Source organism: Hibiscus syriacus, unplaced genomic scaffold (genome assembly GCF_006381635.1).
Source record: "Hibiscus syriacus cultivar Baekdansim isolate YM2019G1 unplaced genomic scaffold, ASM638163v2 tig00112857_pilon, whole genome shotgun sequence".
In the NCBI taxonomy this organism is placed as follows: Eukaryota; Viridiplantae; Streptophyta; class Magnoliopsida; order Malvales; family Malvaceae; genus Hibiscus; species Hibiscus syriacus.
In genome coordinates, this window is record NW_024063412.1 from 841,219 (window position 1) to 863,543 (window position 22,325).

Here is a 22,325-nt window from a genome sequence, read left to right on the forward strand (position 1 = left end):
TTGCTAAGGTTCAAGCATGGCGGGTGGGACGATCCAACAAGGTGGTGGCTCAATATGGTGTGAAGAAAACTCATAGATTGACTTAAAACTTTTGTATTTCAAGTTACATATGCCCATATCATGTCCACCGTAGAAGAAATCATCTTCCACTCGCTCCCGGCTATCGTCGGTGAAGTAAATCGAGTTCTTCTCGCAGTCGGGAAAAGAGCGAGTCAAGACCAAAACCGATTGATTTCCTCCGAGAAACAGAGCTCGATCGCCTAAACATTCGATCTCCACCCATTTTCTTCCATGGTAATCCAGCTTGTAAACATGGAACAAAATTATACGGTAATCAGTTTCACGATCCCCATCATCCGCAATGAACCTCACTACCAACAGAAGATCCCCACGCGATTGGACCAAGTAAAACCTCCTGCTGCAAAGATCACTTAAGAAATCTTCTTCCGCAAGTAAATTGTCGGGAATCGGAATAACGAATATCGGACTTTTTAACTATACAGCCGCTGCCTTGTTGCAAGTCCCATACTTCAATACTGTTATAGTCTCCCAATGCAAAGAGATTGTTTTCATGGCAGATTATGTCATCGTAAGGTGCATGGCTAATATCGAGAACAGTCCAAAAATTGTCCCCGGCACGTCCGTAATATGCAATCCCTTCACCGTCGTTGTACAATAGAACAAGACCATGGTTTCCATTGTTGGAATCTGGTTTTCCTGTCAGGATTGCTTTCTGAATAAAACGTACTCGTACTTCTTGTTTCCTACACCGCGTGGACCAAAATCCCCAATGTTTCTGCTTACTATCCTCGAAATAATCAAGTCCATAGGAGCCATTCATTTTTCTTTCCATCTTTTTCAAACCTAGAAGACGATCCACCGAAGGGAGTTGTATCTTAACTTGCTTGAATGGGTGGAATAGAAACGGGCCGGATAGCCTTCTGTTCCAAGAAAATCAATCATCCATGTGATGAACCGAAGCAGCAACTTTCCCTAAACTCCTTTGGTGTCGTTTTCAAGCTATATACCTTATTCTCACCGAGATTCAAAAACCCATTGTGGCCGTTGTTTCCGGCATCAGCAACATCTCCTTCTTCAACTTCTTCCTTCGAAGGAAGCATAAGCCATGGCATCCTGGAAATCGAATCTTCTCCGACTAAGTTCCATGAAGAACACATATCTTTGGCTTGAACAACATCTTTGAAACTCAACTTGTTGATGATAGAACGCAATATATCGGTGGAAACTAGGTCAAAGAAGCTTGATGTTAATGGCGATGAATCGATTCTTCTTCTTTTGATAGGGTTCATCTTAGATTGTGGTACTTCCATCGGGTTTCTCTTAGCTTGTGGTACTTTCACCGACTATGAGAAGAGAAAATCCCTATTTTATACACACACACGCGAAGACTAAACTTGGAAATCAAGTTACTTGTTATTTAAGAAACCTCAATCCTTTTATATTGTTTTAATTATTAAATATTTGATTAAATAAAAAAATAAAATTAGAGACTTTTTTTTATTAAAATTTTCATAGTTTTTAATAAAATATGTATTTATGAAGAGACGATAATTGAGATTATCATGTGTTGGGAGCAGCCTACTACCCTACCTCTCCTTACCTCATTGCATATGAGAATAGAGTTTTGTTGTTGTTGTTGTTGTTGTAGGAATACTAATTAACACTAATATCAACGGAAGAGTTTATTTAATATTTTTATTTAATTTTAAATTATATGTATTAGAATTTTTTTATATACGAGATTCGCAAAGCACGGTTGTGATCTTTGGGTAGGAAAATATTGCTTCCATGTCTGAATTTTTTAAATTATATGAACTGTAAAATAAATAAATAAATAAATCGATTCAAATGCTTGTGATCTAACTTAATTATTTTGGATACTTAATTTATTTTATCGAGATATAAATCATTTTTTATTATTCAGAAATTTGGTTTTCTATGTCTAAAAATACCTGAAAATAAAATTTCTAATACCCGTAAATTTTATTTATATTTTTATTAATAGTTTAGTTTTATACCCTTAAATTTCTAATACAACTTCTTATTTCATTTTCTAAATAAAATTGTACGTTGTCCCTATATAAATCATTAAGAAAAAAATTTAAAACATCCAATGATAAATGTCCAAATATTATATGAACCACGTTTTGTATTTCTATAAAAAAATTATTATCAAGTTGTATAAATATTCTAACTCAACCATATAATTATTTAATGTCCCGTGACATTATACACGTGATGTCACATTATTCACAAATTATTTTAGGCAATTATTTGGTATAAGCATGAGATGACCATCCAGCTCAGTTGGTAGAGTACAAGGTTCTTAACTTTGAGGTCGTGGGATCGTGTCCCATGGAGGGCATTTCATAATTTGGAGGTCTTCTACGGAAGCTGCTCTCAATTTAGTGTTGGGGACAGCCTACTATCTTACCTCCCCCTTACCCCATTACATATAGGAACAAGGGACAACCATTTCATAATTATGAGAATTATAATTTAATAGAAATACTTAAAATATAATACAAAAGTCGTTGATAATTATTGTTTTAATTAAGGTAAACTACATTGGTAGTCCCTAACTTTCAGAGTACTTATATTTTGATCATCAAATTGTTAAAATGTGTACTACAATCATTAAACTTTCAATTCAATTATAATAATTTGGCATGTTAAGTGTAGCTTTTCTTTTATAATTTATATCATCCCATAAGATGGAGACATATACCATAAATTTGTATCAAAAAGTCATTAAGAATATCCCAAACAACTCTAAGACATATAAGTTCCGTTTTCCCCTTAATCAAAGACCTTGTATGTTAGGTAGTAGGTATCACAAAGTCAATAAGATTGCATTAACTCTAAATTAATTTCTATATAAGTAAATTATTAATGTGTCGGAATTTATATAAATAAATAATTAGGTTGGAAATTTCTATACGATTTATTCATAATGAAAGGTTAATTTATATTTTGGATCACTGAATTTAATTTCAAGTTTCGTTGAACTTAAGGGTGCGTAAATAAGACATTCATTTGTTGGCGAGCACACTTTTCTTAGTTCTTTACTTTGAATATAAATGAAAGTTTTATTGAAGAGAATCATGAAGAATAAGATCAAAGGTATGAGGTGAGCTTGTTACCTCAGGTTTTAGTTGATCCACCTATTGTCCACTCATTAGGTTATTGTCTTATTTTGATTAATGAAGTTATGTGTTCACTAAATAAACCTAGTTATATTAGTATTTAATTATACATTTCCTTTTAAAAAAAGAGTAAATTACAAATATAATCATTGAACTTTACCCTCTCTCTTATTTTGCTCAACTTAAAAAGTTTTCAATTTACTCATTAAACTTAATACATTGAGTTTTTTTTTATCACTGAAATTTATCTTCTCTCATATTTTTTCACTCTGTCGTTAAATAGTTAACGACGTTAAAAACAAAGTCGTTTTAAAAAATAAAATTTTCACTAAAACGACGTTGTTTTACATCTTTATAACAACCCATTTTAACGCCGTTAATTATTTAACGGCCGAGTGACAAAAAAACTCAATGTATTAATTTTGGTGAGGAAATTGAAAAGATTTAAAGTACAGTGAGTAAAATAAGAGAGAGGGTGAAGTTTAGTTATCAGATTTTTAATTTATCCTTAAAAAATAGTAAACATATAATTAATCTTAACTTTGTACTTCACCTAATTCTCCTTTTGGGGTCAGCTATTTATTGCTTTCGAAGCCTTTGGTCCTTGTGTCCCAATAAGCCAACTTGTGTCAGCTATAACACAGGACAGGCACTACTTGTTCTCGGTCTGAAAAATGGGGCGCAAATTATCTGAGAACAAGCACAGGAGGTGCTTATGGTCTCCTGAAGAAGACGTAAAGCTCAGAAACTATGTCCTCAAACATGGCCATGGTTTCTGGAGCTCCGTTCCCATCAATGCAGGTCATTTCTTCATTGCTCTTTCCTCGTTTCTTTTTCTCAAATATATTTTAAAGAATGATTTCTTTCTTACACACACACACATATATTAATATATTGATATTTGATAATAAACATAGTGTAATTTTGCTTTTTTAGGATTGCAACGGACCGGAAAGAGCTGCAGATTAAGGTGGCTAAACTACTTGAGACCGGGGTTAAAGCGAGGGATGTTTACGCCGCTAGAGGAGGAGAGAATCCTCACCCTTCATCGTTTGATAGGCAACAGGTAAGCAAGAACATTGTTCAATCTACTTCCACATGTACTTTAATACTGTATTCACTTGAACGTGTTGAAATTTATATAAAACCAGCCATTTAACCTGTTTTGTATTTGACTAGGTGGTCCCAAATTGCTCAACATTTGCCCGGAAGAACAGACAACGAGATCAAGAACCACTGGCATTCATTTTTGAAGAAAAGAAAAGCTGAAGAATCGGGTTCCCGGCCCACCAGGAGCCGATGCACCAGTACCTCAACCTCGGAAAACAAAGTATCCAACTCGTCTCCTCAAAATCACTCCGACGAATCGCCACCAACCTACAAACCAATTCCGCTTTTATTCGCGGAGTGGCTATCGCTCGATCAAAATATTGTCGGGGGCTTTGCGGATTCGAGTGAGCCGGCTGCCGCCTACGACGGAGTTAACCACGGTTCGGGTTCAAACTTACAGGATCCTTTCGTGAACGCGTATCTATTAAGCGGAGGAGCATTCGGCAGTGAGGCATCATCGCTAAATGAAATGTTCAGCTCGGAATTCATTGGTTCTTTGTCTGGGGATGATATCTGTAGCGATTTCAATATGAACAGCGATTTAATGTACGTATAAAAAGAGAGCTTTCATGTTTAATTAAATGTTATTCTTCCATGAAGATTTTCTTGCTGTACCCATAGTTGTATTACACCACATATTTATATATATATAATTCTTTTATGCTCGACGAGCAGCGATGAATACCACTAACGACGAACACTATTAATTTAATTTATAAAAATTTAAATTTTAAAGTACTCAACGTATAATTATAAATTAGTTAAAAATTTAAACATAAATTATTTAAAATAAAGGGCAAACTATACATGTGACCACCTAACTATTGCCTCTTTTCATTTTGAGTAATATTTTTGAAATTTTATCAATCAGGTCATTCAACTATTTAAATGCATTCAATTAAGCCACTTTCTGTTAATATTTAACGGAGAAGATAATGTGACATTTAAAATATTTAGTATAATTACACATTTGGTCATTGTTACTTATATATTCTATCAATTTGGTCTTAATTTTAATAAATTAAAATAAGCTTAACCTTCAAATCAAATGATGCCATGTATAATGACCCAAAATTCAACTTTTTATTTTAATTTTAAAAGTTACAACATATTCTATATTTATAACAAAATAAAATTTATAACAAAACCTTTTTTCTAAAAAATGAATAACTCAATCAATTAATTTATGATATAACAAACCTTTTGATATAGGTCAATCTCTTAGTGCAAAATTTTTCATGCTAAGTCCACCAAGAATCTTATCAGTATAAACTTATATTAAAGATGGACATAAAATTTTATGGTAGGATATGAATTTTTAAAATTTTAAAGGAATAATGTGTCAAACGTGAGAAAAATATGCCACTTTTTCCATTATAAATTTACTGGATAAAAATTTCTTAGTTTTACAGGTTAGACTAATCACTTTTTTTTCTAGTAGAATGTCATTTACAAATAGTAGTAGGATAAAAATTTTGTCCATCGAACTTTATATGCATGGGCTAATCAACTATATTTTCCTTGAAACCAAAAGAGGTTATGGTACCATTGACGGGATGCTTCTGAGAACCATGAATGGAATTTATAGTAAAATTTTTGTTTTGTTATAAATATAGAATATGGCAAAACTTTTAAAATCTTTTAAAATCAAAGATTTTAAGGTTAAATTTATTTTAATTTATTAAAATTAAGACCAAATTGATAGTGTAAACACTTATTTTCGTCCGAATTTGGGTTTTTATTTATTTATTTTTATTATTATAGTAATATAGTATAATTTTTGAAAGTGTTTTTGAAAAATATAATATATAGTTTTCAAAAAAATATTTTTTTTGAAATATATAATTTTTTGAAACGTTTTTGAAAACTTATGTACAATATATAAGTTTTAAAACATTTTGAAAATTGTATAGTATATAGTTTTGAAATCATTTTGAAAAAATATATATAATATATAGTTTTGAAAACATTTTTTGAAATCTTATATAATATTTTTAAATCATTTTTGAAAACTATATAATATATAGTTTTGTAATTTTTTTAAGAATATAATATATAATTTTAAAAAATATTTTTAAAATATATATATTATATAGTTTATATTATATTATTATTTTCATTTCATTTTATTCATTTCATTTCATTTAATCGATTTTTTTTTTGGTCCAGATCCAGTGCAATAAGTCTCAGTTCGGTTTGGAAGGCCTGAATCAGCCCAGTAAGCGTTAGGGTTTGGAACCTTAAAAATGATGCAGTCAATGCGTCGCATGGGGGAGTCAAGGGGACACGCATGGCCAACAGTCAACACCGAAACGGTCGGCCGGGATCCCGGGACTGACCTATCCCGGGATGGCCGGTCAACCACGAACCCATGACCTCGAAATATCCGGGATCGTCCCAGAAATCACCGGAAACAGCCTCCCAACGGGCAATATAAATACCAGTCGAAACAGTACCCACGGGAGGGGGGCCATCTTAACCACGAGAGTAAACAGAAGACCATCAACCACGATCTACACAGGAAACAACCACCAAAGCCTCAACAAGGCACAACCACAACATCATCGAGAGGTAAAACCACCACGACAGTACCATCAACGGTACCAAGATCGACCAACACAGATCAAAAACCAGAGAACACAACCAAGAGCCAAAACACCATCATCAAACCGAATCATCGAAACCACGAAACCATCGAAACAAAAACATTACAAAAAATACAAAAACCAAGCAAGAGATCAAAGAACACTCAAGTTTTTGAAGGATATCGTCACAGCCGAAGGCTTTCGTCTGTGGTTGCGTCGGGAAGGCGAGGAGCTTTCGTCGGCGAAGGTGAAAAGCCAATTACATTTGTGTAGATCTACTCCGATCTAGGGCCTAGTTCGTTGTTTGGTGGTTAGATCCGGGCTCCGGGGGTGGAGAGGAGTATTTTGAGGGGTTTTAGTTTTTTTGCGGCAGCAAGTGGTCAGCTTCCCATCGGTGGGATGGCCCTAGAGAGAAGCCAGAGAGAATGAGAGTTCTCTCTTTTAGAGAGATGGAGCAAAGTTTGCAAATGGGGTGAGTCGCCGATTTCGGCCTAAAATACCCCTTATATAATGCGCGTAAAATGGCGTCGTTTTGCTCAGGGACTTTCTGCGCAATTTCGTCCATGGGTAAACTATGTATCCGCTCCCTGGAACCTGTAATGCTTACGTTGTAGTCATTGATATTAGTTTTTATTATTTTTAATTCTGACTTCAAATTTCAGGCGTATTTTATTTCAGTCACTAACAATTCCTTCTTTTCTATTTTTTGGGTTAACGTTTTTCATTTATTTAACATTTTTTTTTAATTTTTCTTTTCCCTTTTCTTTTAATTATTTAACATTTATTTATTATCTTTTGTCTAACATTTCGATTGCTTTTTAGAAACTTCAGTCAATCAAAGTTAAGCTTTTCAAATCGAATAATTTTAATTTTAATTTTAATTTTTAATTTTCGCAATTAAAGATAACCGAAAAATTAATTGGTACCGAAAGGGAGGTTCAAGGGTGCTAATCCTTCCTTGATCGTAACCGACTCCCGAACCCGACACGTTTCTGGTACAACGCAGATCAGGTAAGATGGTGTCCGACATACCTAAATTCGTATTAAAGTGGTCGGTGGCGAATCCAACCCATTTTTCAAGTCGAAGCCCAAGTTCGGGGCCCAACCGAAAGACGGTTCCGACAGATAGGATATATAAGTAACAATAACTACATGTGTAATTATGCCAAATATTTTAACTGTCACATCAGTTTCTCCGTTAAATATTAACGACATGTGGCTTAATTGAATGTATTTAAATAGTTGAGTGACATGATTGACAAAATTTCAAAAATATTTTGTCAAAAATGAAAAGCGGCAATAGTTAGGTAGTCACCGGTATAGTTTGCCCTTTATTTTAAATAATTTATGTTTAAAATTTTAACTAATTTATAATTATACGTTAAGTCCTTTAAAATTTAAATTTTTATAAATTAAATTAATGGTGTTCGTCGTTAGTGGTATTCATCGCTGCTCGTCGAGCGCCGTAGAATTTTTCATATATATATATATATATATATATAGAGAGAGAGAGAGAGAGAAAAAAGAGATACATGATGTAGACGTATACTATATAACCGACGGATCTGATACGGTAGGGGGTAGCTACAAGCTAAGCTGTTACTCAATCTACTGTCGTATTCATTTCAATACTCTCACAATTGAACCTTCCATTTTGGTCGTCGGTGGTTTAGGAGATAAATATAATATATATATTTAGTTTAATATATTTATTTTCTTTAAAATAATAATATATTCCCACGTGTTTAACTATTCCAGGATGCAGCTGACCTTCGTGTATATATAATGTGAGTTAATTGCGCCACATATTTGAAATTAATTTCTACTTTTTTAAATTTTAATTTCATTTTAAATTATGACTCTTATTTTAAATTCATCTTAAATTTTTTAAATGTTCTAAATTCATTCTCAAACTATCAATATACGCTAATTACGTCCATTGTTAAAAAAATATAGTTCTAATATGATGTGGTATAAATTATAATTAATGTTGTGTTTAAATAAAATAATAATTTAAATTTAAAACGTAAAAAATAAAAAAAAATTGTAAGAACGAAAATAAAAATCAAATAACCTTTTAACAAGACATAGAGTAATAGATGTGATATAAATTTTATAAAATATATATTTAGAAACTACTAGATTTAAAAATTTTAAAATAATTTTATATTTTTTATCAATAATAAATTTTAAATAATAAAAAATTATAATTGATAAAAATTAACGTGTGACAATTTTAACAAGACATATAGTAATAGATATGATATATTGTGTGTCTGGGGTGTCACAATTATTTTTTATCTAAAAAAAGTAAATATATTTCTTAATTTAATTATTAATTTTGGTGGGTGTGACTTGCTATCAACCAAGAACATAAATTAGTATAAATATGATCACTTGTTTGAGGAATATTGACAATATATATAGAGTTATTTTATTTTATTTGAAAATAATATATATAGAATTAAGTCGAATGATTTGGGAACACTTTGCACATTGCAATTGAGCTGACGGCTCTGATAATAATAATTTATATGAAAAACACAATATTTATTTATAATTGTTCGTCCTTTTCTCGTTGTGCTCATGTGATCCGAGCATATTAAAATAAATACAAGAGAGGATAAAGTATATTAGAGGTTATTAAATCATATTAAAATTATTATTGTAGTTTTAATTTTTTTTAAAAGTTATAATAACATTAAATTTAAGGAATTGTTATAAGATGATCATTATAACGTTATAAAATTTATCAAAATCCATCAACTAGAACTAGCGATGGGCAAGGGAGCTGATTCGTCGGGTTCCGACTCGACTCAATCGGGTCATATTTTTTAAAAAATAATTTTGGGTTTGGATCGGGTCAGGTTAGATTTTTTAAGGCTATGTTCGGGTCGGGTTGGGTTCAAATTAAAGGTGAAAAATACCCGACCTGACCCGAAAAAATTTATAATTTTATCTTATATATTTAGGGATAATAGCAATAATACCCCATCTATATATTATTTTCTTTCAATTAAATCTCTATTTTTATTGAATAAAAATTATATTTTTTTTAATAAATATATTATTTCAGGTCTGGTCGGGTTTGGATTTTATCTCAAAAAATAGATCAGATTCGGATCGGGTGGAAGTTGTATATTTTTCGGGTCAGGTGGACTAAAAACCTGACCCATACCCATCCTTAACTAGAATATCCATTCAAATATAGTTTAATGACATCTGATATATTTTATACATAAATATGTACATATATTTTTGTATTAGTTTGATATGATTATAAGGTAATATATATTTAAAATATTGTTAGTCAACTGACCATGAATGTATATTCATCCTTCAGACATAACTGCTCGAATCTGAGACTTCTAAAAAAATTAACATTCTTTGTTACCACTAAAAACGCTTAATGAATTCTATGTATATATTTCCAGAATATAGAATATTCTTTTAATGAATAAAACCAGTTCATTTGGTTTAATTATTAGTTAATATATGCATGTGAATAAAACATTTTGGACATATGTCAAGGTAAATTATATAAATCATTATTTTTGTTTTTTGTTTTATTTTAGTTACTCAACAATCAATTCTAAAATTATTATATGAATCTTAATTAATAAAATAAATAATTTTTTAATAAGGATAAATTAGATGAAAAAGTAAAATTATTTTATATTTTCATTCTATCCATGAACATTTTCAAATTTTAAAATGTATTATTAGTAGCAATAGTATATACATGGTATTGGACAATGACTGGGTTAAAAAGTAAATTTTAATTTAATATTTTGTATATCAAATCTATGTAATAAAAATCTAACAAATCATGAATCAAGCGACATCGGTGGTAAAAAAAATTATGGTTATTGCCTATAAATGTATAGCAATTAAATAATCAATGTGATTCTTTTTGTATTATGATATTATTGGGGAATATCATTACGGTAAGATTTTGTTCATAAAAGTGCAATTGAACATCAATCATGATATTGTTCATGATATTATTGTTATGGTATTATCACCGCATAACCTTTGACCTATTAATATGGAATATTAAATATGACATGAATAAAGAATACATTTGGTATTTATAATTATTATTCAATGTTATAATAATTATTGTGTGTGTTTTTCGAAACACTATAAATTTTATTATTTTACTAAAATTTTCTTTTGAGGCAATAAAAAAATATCTTTTGAGAAATTTTATAGATACTAACGGATTTAAAGTTTAATCCAAGGCTTTTGAGTAATGTGTTGCGATTAAAATCAAAGGATTAGTTCCCTTCGATTATTGGATTGTGAATTAAAATCAAATGATTAGTTCTTTTTTATTATTGCGTTGGTAAAATTAAGGGATTAATTCCTTTTTGATTTATATTTGTTAAACATAATCGAGTTGTTATGTTATATTTGTTTCGAGTTTTAGTGTTACTAATCTCGTTGGTTAACAGAATATAAAAGAAATATATCATTGAATTTATTTCATCGTTAGAATCTTCCATTGATTCTAACTTTGTAAGAAAAATAAATTGTATCATATATAAAAGTTAATAATTTGTTTCGAGTTGTGATGTTATATTTGTTTCGAGTTTTAGTGTTACTAATCTCGTTGGATGATTCTATCATATATAAAATAAATCGTTAAATTTATTTTCTTGAGAATCTTAAATGATTCTATTTTATAAAAGTTAATAAATTGTTAAATTTATTTTCTTGAGAATATTAAATGATTCTATTTTGTTAAAACAAATAAATTGTTAAATTTATTTCCTTGGAAATCTTGAATAAATAAATAAATTGTTGAATTTATTTTCTTGGGAATCTTGAATAAAGAAATAAATTGTTGAATTTATTTTCTTATATGATTCTATTTTAAAATGAAATAGATCGTTGAATTTATTTTCATGTTTTGTAAAAATAAATAAATCGTTAAATTTATTTTCATGTTTTGTAAAAGGAAATAAATTATTGAATTTTATTTTCCTTAGAATCTCACATGATTATAATTTGTAAAAGGAAATAAATCGTAGAATTTAGTTTTCTATTTTGAAAAAGAAAATAAATATGTAAATTTATTTTCCTAAGAATCTTGTATGATTCTGATATGTAAAAGGAATTAAATCATTGAATTTATTTTTCTATTTTGAAAAAGGAAATAAATCATAAAATTTAGTTTCATGGTTTGTAAAAAGAAATAAATCGTTGGATTTATTTTTCTATTTTGTAAAAAGGAAATAAATCGTTGGATATAGTTTCCTATTTTGTAAAATGAAATAAATCGAAACAAATCGTTTGATTTATTTTTCTATTTTGTAAAAGTAAATAAATCTTTGAATTTGTTTTGTTTGGGAATCTTGTATGATTATTGTTTGTAAAAGTAAATATATCGTTGGATTAATTTTATGATTTGTAAAAGAAAATAAATCGGTGGACTGAATTTATTTTCTTGGGAATCAGATGTGATTCTATTTTGAAAGAAATAAATACATTATTAAATTTATTTCTTTAAAATCTCGATATGTTTGTAAAATGAAATCTTAAAAGTAAATTCATTTTGAAAATTGAATTATTGGTGTGATAATGTGCTTGCCTTATCTACTTTTACAAACATAAAGGAATAAATATTTTATTACATTCATTGGTGATAGCAAAAAAGATATTGCTTTATATTTGCTAAAAAGTAAAAGTGAAACTATAAAGAAATATATTATCAATAAATTCAAAGTTGAAAATCAATTTAATAAAACCATTAACATGGTAAGAAGTAATAATGGTAATGAATAAATTGAATCATTAATTGGTCAATAATATGCACAACATGATATTATTCATAAAGTGACATCATCATGGGGTAGCAAAACGGATGAATAAATTATTAAAAAAATAAAAGGAAATAATGAACGCAATGTTAAAAAGTTATGGGTTATCACAAAACAAGTGGAGGAAACTGTTTTTAGCTAATTACCTTTTAAATAAGGTTTTCCAAAAAAATCGACAAGACACCGTATGAGTTATGGAAATGTAGGAAATATTTCTACAATTACTTAAAAATGTTGGGGTGTCTTGTAAAGATAATGATCTCATTATAAAATGAAACAAAATCCCAAATCTGTTAATTATATTGGCTATGTAGATTATAGCAAGACATATCGACATATTGTGTATGAATCAAAGAATTCCGAGATTCACAAGAACACGATAACAAAATCAAAGAATATCTCATTCTTTGAAAATATATTCCCTTATATAACTAAGGAAGATGATTGAAGACTATCAATAAAAATAAATCTAGATGTTCAACGAAATGTTAAAACAAAGATATTATCATTATGACAAAAACAATTATTCAGAAATCAAACCTAAAATCGATATCAAATGAAGATTTAAATACCCCATTTATCACTTCATCTATTTCAAGTTAATGTGCATCAAAAGATTCTTAGATAATAATAATAATAATAATAATAATAATAATAATAATAATAATAATAATAATAATAATAATAATAATAAATAAAAGGTTGTGCTTGATAATTACAAGTACATGAAAAGAATTCCGAGCCTGTGTGGATTTCTTTGATAATAATAATAATTATCTGATAGCAACTTAATTAAAATTTTAATTAGGAATCTTTGAAAAGAATTCCGAGCCTGTGTGAATTTCTTACCTTCTAGGCTATTATTCAATCAAAATAGTTAACATTTTTCCTTTTTTAATATTAAAAAAAACAAACCAAACAGAAACAATTAAAAAAAATTGTCCTTTTGTTCATAATTTATATAAACACATTTGATATTTTAAAGAAAATCTAATAAACAAGTAGCATAAATAATGCCCATAAAATAATTGCAAAATGCAAGACTCGTACACCTAATATGACAGCTAAAAGTCACATTGTATACATAATCATTTGTTGCGAATAGAACCCTATTATATAAATTGCTTCATTTATTCTCGACAACAATTTTTCATTTACCTTAAAATATATAGTGACATATACATATGATTTAACATTATTCACCAAATCTTTTTTAGCTTCAAAAAAAGATATTAATTGGTTAGTTTGTGTCTCGACTCGGATATTAATAGATATTAATAGGGGTGATCAAATCCAGGTACCCGGGTCTTCGGGTAGTTAATTGGTCAGCTTGTATCTCGACTCAGATGTTACGAGTAGCCGATAATCGGGTACCCGAATTTTACAGATACCCATAATTCAAGTAATAAGGTATTCATTTTTTAAGTTTTAAATTATTAATTTTAAAAAAACATACGACTTATATTGTTAAACAAAATATTATATTAATTATTAATATACATTGGACCGTTTTTTTAATTTTTATTAGTTTAATTTAGTATATAAAATTATTAATAATTAAATATATAATATTATTATATATGTATAAAATAAATATAATCGGGTATTCGGGTAATCAAATAACCTAAAAAATGTAATTTTGTGACTTGGGCCCGACTTGAGAAATGTCAGGTCGAGTACTGGCTCAATCAGGTAATTTTTTTAGATAATTACCTAATTTTTTAGTTCGAGTAATTAGGTCATCAAGTTAAGTCAATCGGGTTGGATCTTTTTAAACACCCTAGATATTAGCTAGCATTAGTAGACATAGGACGATAACAAGTTTACTTTATTCTTGCAACTTGTAAGTTAATTATTACAAGGAACGATGAGAGGTTAAGGTTGACATGTTTATGATTATAACACCAAATCGAGCTTAATTATACCTATAATAACAGTAATAATGATTAATCTAATTATGCATTTAATATTATTTTTCTTTCAATTATTAAATCCAATATAATCTGTCAAAAGGATCCGAATCTTGAGAAGTATATTTTTATTTAAAAGTTAATGAACAAGGCAAGAATTGGGGATTAATAATCGGCAATTATTGATTAATCATTGATTAATGTCCATCTCTCCCTACCCACAATTCATAAAAATAGTAACTTTGGTGTTTAGGACATTAATACAAGAACATGAGGTCACGAATTCAATGAACCCATCTGTTTTTTTTTTTGTCACAGAAGGTGTTAATTTTATTAAAAATAAAAATATCCTAATAATAATAGAGGTTTATAATCGCAACCGTAAAGTAAACATATAATAATGACATTTTTTTGACAGAAAATTAATTACTTAAGACCACACAAAAACTATACAAGGAAAATATTAAAAAATATGACTACATAAACTCGAACAAATGATAGATACGAATAGATCTGGTTGTATCGATAAACAAATCATAAAAGGGAATGAAGCGATTGAAAGATCACCAACACACCGTAAATTAGAACCGAGCGATTTGAAAATACTATCCACAAATGCAAATCGCGTATCCAAATCTAATTCGATGGTACAAAGCAAGGAATATTAACATGATAACAAATAAGTGATATCTTGATCAGTCACGATGATGTCAAAACCAACCCTGAAAAAAAGATAAACAGAAAAAACGACCGAAAATGTGTCATAAATATAGAGAAAAAAACATGTCATAGAGATAGAAGAAGACGTGTCATAAATGCATAATTATTGAAAAAAGAAAAGAAAATTCAAAGATATACTGTAATAAATAAGAAAAAAATAATTAATACTGGCAGTCAACGATCGAAAAACTAACCACAGCTAAAAGAAGAAGAAGAAGAAAATAGGACAAACCCTCCAATGAACCCATTTGTTCAATCAACAAATCATTTAATTATTAAATTTGTATTAAGTATTAAGTGTAATAAAGTTTAGTTAAAAAAACATATTTTGTATTTTTTTTCAATATAACTGTCTATAAAGCAAGAAATTATTAGATGGTTTCAGCTCACCAGGTCATTTGTGGTCCCAACCAATAACATTTCTCCATATCATTTTTTTTTCCAAGGTGAATCTTCACCTCTTTCCTACATGTAAATAAGAGGTGGGTGGTTATTGTTGGAAAAATTCGACAATTTTATAACTTTGAATGAGGAATTGATCCAAATGTTGTTGAGCAAAATGTGAAACCAATTGTTAGTTTGTAAATGTGTAGACGTGCACAATGTGGGTAACGTTAATGACTGAACCGGTCAGGTCTTTTGTGGGCTTGCGTTAGGGATGGCAAACGGGCGGGTCGGGTGCGGATACCCCCTCCCCCATCCCCATACCCACCTAATATTTTTCAATCCACCACCCGCCCACCACCCATGATGGGTACAAATTTTCAAATCCACACCCGCCCACGCGGGTACATTCTCAAATCCATCCCCACACCCACTACCCACTAGCGACGTACCCGTCTAGACCCGCATGACAGCAAACTTAAGTTATACATAAGCAACAAACATAAAACAAACATGTCCATTAAGAAACATAATAAAATAATCTAAGGATTATCAAAGCTAAGTGTTAATATAGATCTTAAAATACACAAAACACCATAATAAAGGACATAATTAAAGTCTAGAAACATAAATGACAAACACATAATGTTTTTGTTCTTTGGCACAACATTCTAAAATTTCAGGCAATATTTGTGACATATAATACTCCAGTATTACAATCATCATTCTCTATTTCCTCCAACTGAGAGCGCTCTAATTTAAATTCACTACTACCTACATATATATAATAGAAAGTAAAACTAATATAAGTTAGTAACTAAACTTTAATAAGATAATTAAGCACAATTTGACAACTAATATAAACTAAATAATAATATTACCTTTAATATCGGCCCAAAGCCAATTTTGAGCATACATTAATGATTCAATCGTCTCCGGAAGTAGTCGACTACAATAAGGACCAATTACTCTTCCACCTATACTGAATGCAGATTTTGATGGGACAGTGGAGACAGGAATGCCCAAAATATCTTTTGCTATTTGTTGGAGAGTTAGATAAATTACATGTTATATCTTATACAATATTAGAATTTATAAATTAGTCTCTAAAATTACACCTAAATTCATAATGGTCCAAAATTTAATGGATATTTAGCTAGGTGGGCGGATGTGGGGCGAGCGGATGCGGGGCGGATGCGGGGCGGGTAATGTCTCAAACCCATTACCCGCCCACCACCCGCGACGGGTACCACTTTCTAAATTCACACCCGCCCACTACTCGCTAAAATTATACCCATCCCCGCCCCAATTGGAGCGGATGCGGTGCGAAATCCACGAAACTGTACCCGTTTTCCATCCCTAGCTTGCGTATATTTTAACACAAATGTGAAATATTTTTTTCTTCAAATACGACATATCTTTTCAAAAATTTGTTTTGGAATTAAAAGGATAAATATTAAAAAGTTCATTTTAATCAAAACAGTAATTTTGAAAATTGCTTAATTCTCATTAATGCTTCATTTGGTCAAAAAATTTCAATTGTTCACAATGTGAACTCCCTATAAATATCGTGTTAAGCTACTAGGTTAAACACAATTGAAAACAACTCAAAAACTATTCAAAATATTTTAGTCTCTTCTAGTTTTTTCGGCGATAGACGAAGACAATAAATAGTTCATGATCTCGACAGTTGTGCTACTATACGTTGATCATCTCGTTGTTGTATCATAGGAGACAAATGACCAAATATCTCAAGCACAAAAGAGTGGCCGAAAATTTGTCTTAAGGAAACTGCGTAGTTGCAGCCCTCAACTCATTTCAAATCAGTTGTTTCGATTCTTATCATGTATTTATCTCTATTTTATATTCCTTTAGATTATTTAATAGAATAATTTTTTTTCATCTCATTAATTATTTTGTTGTATTCTTGATTCATGTACACAAACTTTACGACGAGATCCTACTGAAGTGTTGATTGTCCTTTGCCGCAATTTGTTGAATCACCATGGAAATAAATCGTGAATCTACTCATGGGGATTACATGATTTTGTACTCGCATATAATTTCTTGGCTTTATTACAATTCATGCAATTGATTGGTGTTTCAAGATAAAAGTTGGCACGCCAATTAATTTTGTTTTATTAAATAATATATTTTGATTATAATTTTTATTTTATCGTCTCAGATTGTTATACCTCTAACAATCCTAAGACAAATTTGATCTTCTACCTTTCTGGAAAAAATAAATCTAAGACGATTCGAAAATCATGGAAAATTTGAGATAAGCAAATAAATTCGTTTTCGGGATTTATCCTGCCGTTTTAACGGGTTTGCTTAATTTCAAAGTGAACAAATTTATTTAATAGAAATTTCCATTAAATTAACATTGGTTACGAAGTTTGAACCGTTGTTTCTGTTAGATAATAAAAAATTGAAAATAAGTGAGATTGATTTGAATCAACGGGTTTTGCAAGCTCACGTAGGAACCAACTTGTGTAAATACACAAATGCATGGTGATATGTTTTTTTCGCAAGTAAAAGAATAAATGTGATTCTTTGGTTATAGAAAAAAAAATCTATCTGTGGTTATTGCCTATAAATGTATAACAATTAAATAATCAATGTGATTCTTTCTGTATTATGGTATTATTGGGGAATATCATTATGATAAGATTTTGCTCATAAAAGTGCATGTGAGCATTAATAATGATATTATTCATGATATTATTGTTATGGTATTATTACCATATAACATTTGGCCTATTAATATGGAATATTACATATGACATGAATAAAGAATGCATATGATATTTATAATTATTATTAAATGTTATAATAATTATTGTGTGTGTTTTGAAAACACTATAAATTTTATTATTGTACTAACAATTTCTTTTGAGAAATTTTATAGATACAAACGGATTTAAAGTTTAATCCAAGGCTTTTGATTAATGTGTTACGATTAAAATCAAAGGATTAGTTCCCTTCGATTATTGGATTGCGAACTAAAATAAAAGGATTAGTTCATTTTGATTATTGGGTTGGTAAAATTAAATGATTAATTTCTTTTGATTTCTGTTTGTTAAACAGAATCAATTTGTTTTGCTATATCTGCTTCGGATTTTAGTGTTACTAGTCCCGTTGGTTAACAGAATATAAATAAAATAAATCACTAGATTTATTTCATCGTTAGAATATTGCGTTAATTCTAACTTTGTAAAGAAAATAAATTGTTAAATTTATTTCCTTGGAAATCTTGAATGATTTTAACTTTGTAAGAAAATTAAATCTTCAAATTTATTTTAAAATGTGAAACCAATTGTTGGTTTGTAAGTGTACAGACGTACACGATGTGGGTAACGTTAATGTCCGAACCGACGGATATTTTAACCCAAATGTGAAATATTTTTCCTCAAATATAGCATATCTTTTCAAAATTTGTTTTGGAATTAAAAGGATAAATATTAAAAAGTTTCTTTAATCAAAACAATAATTTTGGAAATTGCTTAATTGTTTGATTCTCATTAATGATTCATTAGGTCAAAAATTTCCAATTGTTCACAATGTGAGCTCTCTATAAATAATGTGTTAGCCTACTAGGTTAAACACAATTGAAAAAAACTCAAAAACTATTCAAAAAAGTTTTTATCTCTTCTAATTTTTTCGGTGATAGACGAAGATAATAAATAGTTCGTAATCTCGATAATTGTGCTACTGTGTTCTAGTCATCTCATTGTTGTATCTTGAGAGAGATGATCGAAGATCTCAAGCACCAAGGAGTGGTCGAAAATCTGTCTTAAGGAAACCACGTATTTGCAGGCCTCAACTCATTTCAAATCGGTTGTTTCGATTCTTATCGTGTATTTATTTCTATTTTATATTCCTTTATATTATTTAATAGAATAATTTCCCCCTCTCATTAATCATTTTGTTGTATTCTTGATTCATGTACACAAACTTTACGATGAGATCTTACCGAGGTGTTGACTGTCATTTGCCGCAATTTGTTGAATCGCCATAGAAATAAATCGTGAATCTACTCATGGGGATTACATGATTTTGTACTCACGTATAATTTATTAGCTTTGTTACAAGCCATGCAATCGATTGGTGTTGCAAGATAAAAGGTGGCGTGTCAATTAATTTTGTTTTATTAAATAATATATTTTGATTATAATTATTATTTTATTATCTCGGATTGTTATACCTCTAATAATTATGTGAAAGTTAATTTGAAATTTGTGACTGACATTCATTAAGACCATGAATGGCGTAGTGAATCGGGTCTATTAAATAATTTTCCTATAGAGTCGAAGATAAGATCTTAAAATTAAAATCAACTCATAAATATCCAAAAAAATAATAATAATATTTTAATTGTTAACAATTTCGAATAATCGAAGAATCAGAAAAAAAATCCCTCAACCAATATCAATTATATTATTATGAACGTTCCAAAGTTCTATTCCTTCTCTTTTTTATCCACATTTAAACTTTTACTTTTTACTTTTATATATTCTTTGTTTCTTCTAACTTTTAGTATTTGTTACATGTGTATCTATATTTTGTTTTGAACCAAATTGGTACATATATTCGTCGCTTTTTATAAATTGGTTACATGTGATTTCCTTTGAACCGATTTAGTTCACATATTTGTCAAACAATACGTTTTTGGCATTTGCATTTGTCAAACACTACACAAAATACCCATATAAATTACTCAAAAATAAAAAAAATTAAATTTAAATTATATTATTTGATTTATTTTAATTTATAACAAAGTGTTTTATGAAATTCACCTCATATTTTTTAACATTGGCCATTAATTTTAATTTTAAAGCTCTCAATTGACACATCTCCTCTCTTTTATATTTCTCTATAGGTTGTGAGTTCAATATCCATTATGGGAAGTAAAAGTCCCAACAAAAGTCCTCAATAGAATTGGAAGCATCGCATCCTAAAATCTCAGCTAATATATCATTTGGGAGATAATATAATGAACATTTAGCTGCTATTGAAAACGATGGAAAGTCTATGAAAATGATATATAATATACTAATAAAGAAACACGGAAGGTAAAGTACTAAGGACCACTTGCTTTATCTTTCATATATATAGTGTCTAAATCTGGATAAGATACAATATGAAGAAAAAGAAAGGCGTGTTTCAATCGAAGTGTTCTTGTCCTGCCAATAGATAAAATTTCAGTTCACTGAGATTCGAAGACAAAATCTACTTTCAAGAAAAGGCGCATTCCAGGGGATGCATTTTCCCATTATTATTCAGAGAATATCTGGATTATAATAGTGATCCATCCCATCCAAAATGAAAAGCACGTTCCAGGGGAAGCGTTTTTCCATTATTAGCGAATCTCTTGAATATAATAGTGATCCATCCATCCGAAATGAAAGACGCATTTCGGGAGAAGCATTTTCCATTATTATTCAGAGAATCTCTGTCATGTCAGAGTGTTACATCCTATTTGAAATGAAAGGTACGTTTCGGGGAAAGTATTTTTCCATTATTATTTAGAGAATCTCTGCCATGTCAAAGTGTTCCATCATATCTAAAATGAAAGGCACGGTTTAGGGAAAGCGTTTTCCATTATTATTCAGAGAATCTTTGCCATATCAGAGTGTTACATCCCATCTGAAATGAAATGCACAATCCGGGGAAAGCGTTTTTATTATTATTTATATAATATATATCATGTCAAACTATTCCATCCCATCCGAAATGAAAGGCACGTTTCGAGGAAAGTGTTTTCCATTATTATTCAGAGAATTTTTGTCACTTCACATAATTGACATGAATTATTCCCCGACCCTAAACATCTTAAGCTCTTAAATTCTAAAATGCAGTAACTCTGAACTCTCAAACTCTCAAAACTTCAAACTTCGAAATGTTTAAAATACAAAAATGACTCCTATTTCAGTCGTTGTTTACTACGATGGAGAAATCGGGGAAGACCAATACGGGGTTGTTTTCCGATCAGATCATTATATTCTTATATCCTTCATGAGAAACATTACTCTTCATGATTTAATCACAAAAATCTCAAGGAATGCTCGTGTTAGAAACAGTAAAAGATTGGCTACACTTCAGTACAAATTTTTGATTGAAATTTTTCCGTTAACATATACATCGTTCAATCTCTCAAACGTTGACGATGTTAATATGATGGTTAATGCTTCTAGTTAAAATTCAAATTCTATTACAGAAATGTATGCCACTTTTGTTGATGTATATGCAGTTCGGGGTATGCCCTTCTCATCCCACTATAGATTACTTGAACCTGTTGATCAAGTTGACAGTCCAACTCAAACAATATGTAACTATTTCACGTTATTAATGGCTAACTCACCTTCTGATAGCATTATATCATGTTCAAGGGGAAGGCATTCAGCTGCCACTTTTTTAAATCTCAACATAGAGATACCTTCCAGTTCTAGGGGAGATATTCATTTGCCAGCACCTTTGAGGATATGGTCATTCCTTCCAGACAACACTCAATTCATAACCCATATGGTGACATCCCTTCAAGTTCCAGAGGAAGGCATTAATCTGTGAACTTCTTCGAACAAAACATCGGAGTCACAAAAGAACCATCATCTCCTCCAAAAG

At 29.8% G+C, this 22,325-nt stretch overlaps 2 protein-coding genes across 2 annotated transcripts; one reads left to right on the forward strand and one right to left on the reverse strand.

Moving 5' to 3' along the window:
* Positions 1 to 3: 3 nt before the first annotated feature.
* LOC120184175 (F-box protein At2g26160-like) lies at positions 4 to 853 on the reverse strand. The gene is made up of 2 exons (XM_039188705.1): positions 502 to 853; positions 4 to 440 (listed from the first exon to the last, which is right to left on the reverse strand). Exons 1-2 carry the CDS (start codon positions 851 to 853, stop codon positions 4 to 6), a joined length of 789 nt encoding a protein of 262 aa, XP_039044636.1.
* A 2,988-nt stretch (positions 854 to 3,841) lies between these two features.
* LOC120184176 (transcription factor LAF1-like) lies at positions 3,842 to 4,833 on the forward strand. Its single transcript, XM_039188706.1, has 3 exons — positions 3,842 to 3,968; positions 4,104 to 4,233; positions 4,347 to 4,833. The coding sequence occupies exons 1-3, from the start codon at positions 3,842 to 3,844 to the stop codon at positions 4,831 to 4,833; spliced, it is 744 nt and encodes a 247-aa protein (XP_039044637.1).
* The last annotated feature ends 17,492 nt before the right edge of the window (positions 4,834 to 22,325 follow it).